Here is a 6,750-nt window from a genome sequence, read left to right on the forward strand (position 1 = left end):
TGGAGTTCAAGTGAGAAATCCAATTAAAAATATAAAATTGGGAATCTTCAGCATATGGATGGTATTTAAAGCCATGAGACTGGTTTATTTCATCTAGGAAGTATAGATAGAGAAAAAGGATACAAGGACGGAGCCTTGGGACACTCCAATATTTAGAGGTCATAAAGAAGAGGGGGGGCCATCAAAGGAAAATGAAGAGTGACCAGTAGGAGAAAAATCAAGAGTCTGCCATCTTCAAAGCTAGATGAAAAAAGTGTTTCAAGGAGAAAGGAGTGTCAAATGCTGAAGACTGAGAAATGGATTCAGCAGGATGAAGGTCATCTGTGACCCAGACAAGCAATTTCGGTAGACTCGTGGGGTTGAAATCCTATTGGGAGTATATCCAAGAGAGAATGAAGGAACAAATGAAACAGCAAGTATGGCAACTCTTTGAAGAGTTATTGTATAAAGGGGAGCAGAAAAATGAATGTGCAATAACTGGGGGGAGAAGCTACATGCGGTCAGGAGAATGTTTTATTTTTTTCATGAGAAAAAGTATAGCATGCTTGATGATGCAAAGGATCCAGCTGAGATGGAAAAATTCGTAAGGCAAAAGAAGAATTGTAGTGCGATGTCCGTAGAGTGGGGTGAGAGGGGTTGGTTGAAATCTACTGCATAAATGGAGAGGGCATCCGAAATAACAGGAAGAAAGAGTACATGGGCACAGATGGAGATAGGTCAGTGGAAGCGATGGCAAGAGCTATGGAAGTTCTTTTTTTGGTTGCTTCTATTTCCTCAGCATAATAGGATAAATATAGGAAATCTACAATGTAGAGAAAAACTCTGATTACTTAACAAATAGGAAGAATAGGCATAATACTATGAAAGATCAATGGAAAGAAATTTAGTACATGTAGGAATAGTCAAAGTAGAATGGGCAAGTTTCTAGTAGACAGGAGTGAGTTTAGTGTGTGTCAGGGGAAACCAGTTTACTTTGAGAGTTTTGTGCTCCAGAGAAGCAAAAGTAACTTGGTTTAGTCAAATCGTAGAAGGCCTTTGATGCCAGGATGAAGAATTTAGGCATACATTGCTTCCCCCTGACTTGTGTATTCCAATCTACAGTGTTGCCAAGTGATGAATTCCAGAATTCTCAACTATTAACTTCTGTGACTGCCTGTAGTGTTAGTGAAGCACCATTGGCCTTTTTACACAATGGTTAAGATCCTCGCTTATTTTATGAAATGTGGGACTCAAATTTATGAGTATTTTGTGAGGCTGTATCAGCACCTCCGGAAATTCTGGATTGTCACTGCTAAGAGGCTTTTCATTAAGCAGAAGGAAGAAGAACATATCCCTCCAGCTGAGAGCATTTTTCACAAAGAAAAAATTTTACTACTTGGCCGTAGGTTGAAGAATAATTCTCTGTCCATTGAGAAGAGAGCTCAAGCTGCCTACAGAATCGGACTATTGGCCTTCACAGGTACTGATTTAACTAGCTGTGCTAACACAGGTGTTTCAAAATCTTTGTGCTTGTCATAACGCTGTAAATTAGTGATTTTCATAGTACTAGTCTTAAAATTCCAATAACATTTTCTTTGCTTAAATTATGAGTTTTTTTGTCGTTGCACCACCAAAGATATTACTAATTATTTTCTCCTCAAGGATCTCACATTTTAAAAGAATGTGTCCATCAAATAAACTACTATTTTCCTGCCTTTATCAATTAAATGTCTATACTGAAATTGGTTATCAAAATTCTCATGATCATAAAAAAATCAATGAATCTATACTGAGTTGATATAATTCCAACGTAGTGATGTGATTCCAATACAGAGTAAAACTACTTGGTATTTATTTTTTATCTTGTAAAAATACAGAAAACACAGAAAATAGCTTAGAAAAATCAACAAGAACTTACTGTTCTTAAAACACCTACCAGGAAAGCCAACAGGTGCCTCAGTTGAAAGCAACTGCTAATGTATGCTTGGCTAGAAAATTAAGTGGTAAACTGTTTAAACACATACCACTCTAACGATTGTCAAGTCCAGGCTCACTCCACTTTTTTCATCTAATAAATTTCAGGATATGTAATGAAATTTTATAGATAGACCTCAACAACACGTCTCCTATTTAGAACCTCTGGCTGGTAGCTATAAGTGTCATAGATGGATTGACCTTTTTTTCTTTTCAGTGGGAAAATGAGTTATTTAGATGTAGTTTGATAGACTAAATCTTTCAAAGAATGGTGCCCATGAGAAAAAAACATTTACTGTTTTCAAGGATGAAGGGGTCCTAGGTGCCAGAATAGTTGAGAATCCCTGGTGTAGAGCTGGAGAGAAGATAGGAAACTCAAGAGAATTCCCACATCAAGGAAGGGTAAATGGCGCCCACCGGATAAGGCAGACTCAGTTCGTTGTATAGTTGCATTCACCATTTGGGGGAAGAGCTAGCTAATTATAAAAGGCTTAGAATCCTTTAATTTGATGCTGTTTAGCCTTAGCTGTGCTGATGGGAAGCAAGGGAAAGGGTTTATGCCCAGGCTTCAGCTAAAGCTTTAATGTTGAATAGAATATTCTTGGGACCATGGGACTGTGGTTGTGCAAGTAAGACAAATCCAAGCTGGGTCAAAACTTCAGTGGCTAGAATCCAGTCAACTATGCCAGCTACTCCTCACCATCTAGTCTTCATCCAATGCCTTCTTGGCTAGTACCTTCTTGGAGTTTGAGATTTGAACTAGGAAGATCTGGGATTCAGGTATATGATGAAAGTAAAGTCTAGGATCAGATTGGGTCAGTAGCCAAAGCAAGGAAAACCTTGTAAGGTCGCATTGGTCCCAGATCTGCAAAAGAGTCCGGCTGAGAAAGGAGAACGGGATAGCAATGAACAACTCATGAAAAACTTCTCTCTCACCACTTGGCTCCTGGCTTTGCAGCTCAGGCTTTTGGTTTTCTCTTTGTTCGCTCTAATGTTCTGGTATTTCTTCAAGTACTGAAGAGAGAGAATCAGGAATGGGACCAGGAAAGAGATGTGTTAAGTGAACACAGCCAGATTTTAATCACCGTGAAATACTGATTCCTAGGTGCTTGATTAAAGGAACCGGTAAGGAGCCTTTCGCAGGCAGGAACCTTCCAGTGCTTTTCATATTACTCCTTACTTTCACATTACTACACACACTTTCTTCTTCACAGCAGCACACGAGGTGGGGACAAAGAGGAAAATTCAAAGTATCCAAAATGTCACGTATATAGCAACAAGAATGTAAACACATGGGCTCTCGAATGTCATTAGCTACTAGATATACCAAATACTTCTGGAAATGCAAATACTTGTTTTACAGGGGGACCAACTGCTGGGAAGTTTGCAGCTGAGCACATGCAAGAAGTAGCCCAGTTGTTACAAAATCATGAGATGGCACCAAAAACAAAGATCCTGCTGCTCCAGAGTGTAGCCTGTTGGTGTTACTTAAACCCTGCCAGCCAGAGAAGAGCCAGACATCTGCAGTTTATTCCTATTCTCATCAGTGTTTTGAAAAGCAGATGTGAGTCTACTATCAAAAGTGAAATAAACAGCCACCTCTGTGTGAAATTTTGGACTTGCTATGTTCTCTCCGTCATGACATGCAATAGCTCGTCTTGCATGAAGGAGCTTGGAGACCACAGCACTCTAAAATATGATTTGCAAATTTTGGCTACTGAGAATTGGTCCGGATGGCCTGAGAATTTTGCAGAGGTGCTGTATTTCCTAATTGGTTTCCACAGGAGTTAATCTCTCTAAATCCAGTTACGTGATGCAGCTGCCTGCACCATTGCCTTACTCTGGAAAACTGAAATAAATAGTAAAAGTCGATATATTATTCTTCCGGGTTTTCTTTCAGGTAGTCGAAAAATTCTACGTAAGTTTTCATAGTTACTGCAAGAACCGAACTTATGAAAAGCACTGCTGTTTAAAATGACCTCATAAAATTAAGTTCATAAAATGGGAATTCATTGGAAGACGCATTACCTGTACAAATGTTAGGAGCAGTGGTTGTTTTGGGGGTTATTAGATGACATTAAGCCAAGGCATCCAGAAACGCCAAATCCTAACCCAACCCCCAGCTGTCACCCCCTGTAGTGACCACTGCTGCCCCACCCGCATTCTCCATCCCTAACTATTTCAGTGCCGGCCTTCCAGCTGCCATGTCCTTGGCCTAGGTGCTTTTCTGGCTACCAGAACATGATCTTGTTGCACATGGGCCGACTGGAAGTGCAAGGAATGGACATTCATAGCACCAGCCCTCAACTCCACTGGCACAACTCCGGATGGAGACAGAGTGCCACGTGTTCAGACACGTAAAGACAGACTAAAGTTAGACTCTTGGGTTTTCATACAAATTTTCACTCTCCTTATTTTGTCTATTAGAGAATACGTAACCGAAAACCTACATTTGACTTTTGTGTTGCCCAGCCTCATCAAAAGCTTTATTACAAAAAACAATATTTATGGAAAAGTGCCTGCAGGGTATGTACCTATTTGTTTCTCTAACTACACTAACATTTGTCTCTAGCTTCAGCTGCAGCCATCGTAGGTTGAACTTTCATATTTCACCTTTCACAGACTTGCTTTGACTGAGCTGTGCTGTAGTGTCATGCTTCCGTCTTTCACTGAGGGGTCCATTTAAAAAGTAGTGTAGTTCCATAGTCCTCGCTTGTGTTTATTGCAGGAATGTTGTTAGGGATGCTAATCACACGACATGGTTTCATGAGGATCTCGGGAGAAATTTTCTCAGACCTTAAACCAGGAAAAGCTGTGTTCTTCTCAGCAACCGAATATTTTCATCCTTCGTGGATTTTGTGAATTGTGTAATGCAGAGTTTCTCAAACTAGAATGGAGTTTATAGTGGTAGATGAAGGGTTGGGAATCAGAAGTCCCATTTAGAGGCTGGTTCATGGTCAGAAATTACTTTTTAAACATGTTTTTTAAATTAAATTTTAATTTTTTCTCAAAGTAATACATGAACATAGTTCAAAAAGTCAAATAGTGTACGGAATCTGATGAGAAACAGCCGCCCCCAAGCCCCGTCCTGATTCACTCTCAGAGGTAACCATTTGAATTCTTTTGGCTATTTCTTGTTTATTTACCTCCACATTTCTAAATAGTTCACGTACATTGCTATTTTTTTTTTCAATTTTAGGTATTTTCCTTTTTACTTAATGTGACACATAGGACTTAGGATTTTAACACTGCGCCTTGCCTACATCCACTTGCCCACTTCTTCCTCTCTCAACATAATTGTGTCACAATTGTTGATTAAAACAATATGAGTATTTCAATATTTTTCATGGCTAAGTCATATCATGTAGTATAATTTCCTTCTTTGTATAACTCTTCGTTTTTCCTGGAGTTTCATTTGGTTTTGTTTTTCGCTTAGTTTTCTGGATATCTATCTCTAATTTATTCCCACTCTTTCCTCTATAGCTGTTTAACAACTCCCAATGTGGTTACACATCAAGTACGTAATTGTCAGCTCCGATTTCTTCTTGAAGTGAGCCCACCGTCATGGAACCCACCACCCTGTTGTTCCAATCGGGGCCTGCCACACACCTAGCAAATATTTTAGGGGTTCCCTTCAACATCCAGGAATCCCCTTACCCCTCCCATGTTGGACCCTCTGTTTCCTGTATACTATCACTTCGCTTTTCCTAGTTCACTCCCACATTTGAATTTGAAGCAGGTTTTCCAGTAGTTTCCTGAGAAAGAATGAATAGGAGGTAAATTTGTGGAGATCTCACATGTCCAACAATGTCTCTATTCATTTGACTTCAGCCTGCCCTTGACCCTGGAGGGGCAGCAGAGGACACCAATGCCCCGTGTGTGCCCTCCCCAGAAAAAGAGAACAGAGTTGACCACATTCAGTTTATTTTTCCCAAAGCTACCAATCAGGTAAGTCACTCACCTCGGCCGAAACCAGGAGTGTTACAGCTATTGGAGCTTCCTACTCCTGGAAGAAAACATCAGATTTGGAAAAGCAGCAGCTTTTTCTGTATCTTTCCAGAGTTATTCTATCTTTATGCAAGAAAATATACATATATCCCTTTTCTCAGTCCTTTTGGGTTTTTTTATTTTTTGTTTTGTTTTTGTGTGTGTGTGAGGAAGATTCGCCCTGAGCTAACATCTGTGCCAATCTCCTCTATTTTGTATATGGGACACCACCACAGCACAGCTTGATGAGCAGTGTGTAGGTCTGTGCCCAGGATCTGAACCTGCGAACCTTTGGCTGCCAAAGTGGAGCATGCAAACTTAACCACTATGCCACTGGGCTGTCACCCTAATTCTTTTATTTTTTACTGTGGTAAAAACACATAACATAAAATTTATCTGTTCTTCTTTAATTCTATCTTTAGGCTAGTGGTCCATACCTGAAACATACAGAGCTGCACTGTCTAATACAGTAGCCACTAACCTCATGTAGCTATTTAACTATAAGTTAAAATTTCAATTCATCATTCATACTAGCCCATTTCAAGTGCTCAACAGCCACATACAGCTAGGTGGTTATCATCCTGGACAGCACAGATAGTTCCAACATTTCAGAAGGTTTTACTGGACAATGTTGCTATTGATTAATAATAGCTTCCATTTATTAAGCATTTCGTTCAGACACTGTAGTAAAGATTTTGATCCCCACAGTAACAGAGGCAAACTTTATCTCAATATTAGAGGTAAGAAAATTAAAGTTCTATAAGAATAAATAACTTGCCTAAAGTAATCCTTTAAAGATTGACATTGCTC

The 6,750-nt window shown here is 39.6% G+C and overlaps 1 protein-coding gene across 1 annotated transcript; it reads left to right on the top strand.

Moving 5' to 3' along the window:
* The first annotated feature begins 1,191 nt into the window (after positions 1–1,191).
* On the top strand, positions 1,192–3,744 carry ARMH2 (armadillo like helical domain containing 2). The gene is made up of 2 exons (XM_046640999.1): positions 1,192–1,459; positions 3,317–3,744. The coding sequence occupies exons 1-2, from the start codon at positions 1,192–1,194 to the stop codon at positions 3,742–3,744; spliced, it is 696 nt and encodes a 231-aa protein (XP_046496955.1).
* Positions 3,745–6,750: the final 3,006 nt, after the last annotated feature.

The sequence above is a fragment of the Equus quagga genome, chromosome 15 (genome assembly GCF_021613505.1).
Source record: "Equus quagga isolate Etosha38 chromosome 15, UCLA_HA_Equagga_1.0, whole genome shotgun sequence".
NCBI classification, from domain to species: Eukaryota; Metazoa; Chordata; class Mammalia; order Perissodactyla; family Equidae; genus Equus; species Equus quagga.

Bases quoted from the DNA above. Each gene is read 5' to 3' on its own strand.
- ARMH2 (XM_046640999.1), top strand. From the start codon at position 1,192: ATGGTTAAGATCCTCGCTTATTTTATGAAATGTGGGACTCAAATTTAT. The intron at 1,460-3,316 runs GTACTGATTTAA...CTTGTTTTACAG, and splicing joins CGGACTATTGGCCTTCACAG to GGGGACCAACTGCTGGGAAG.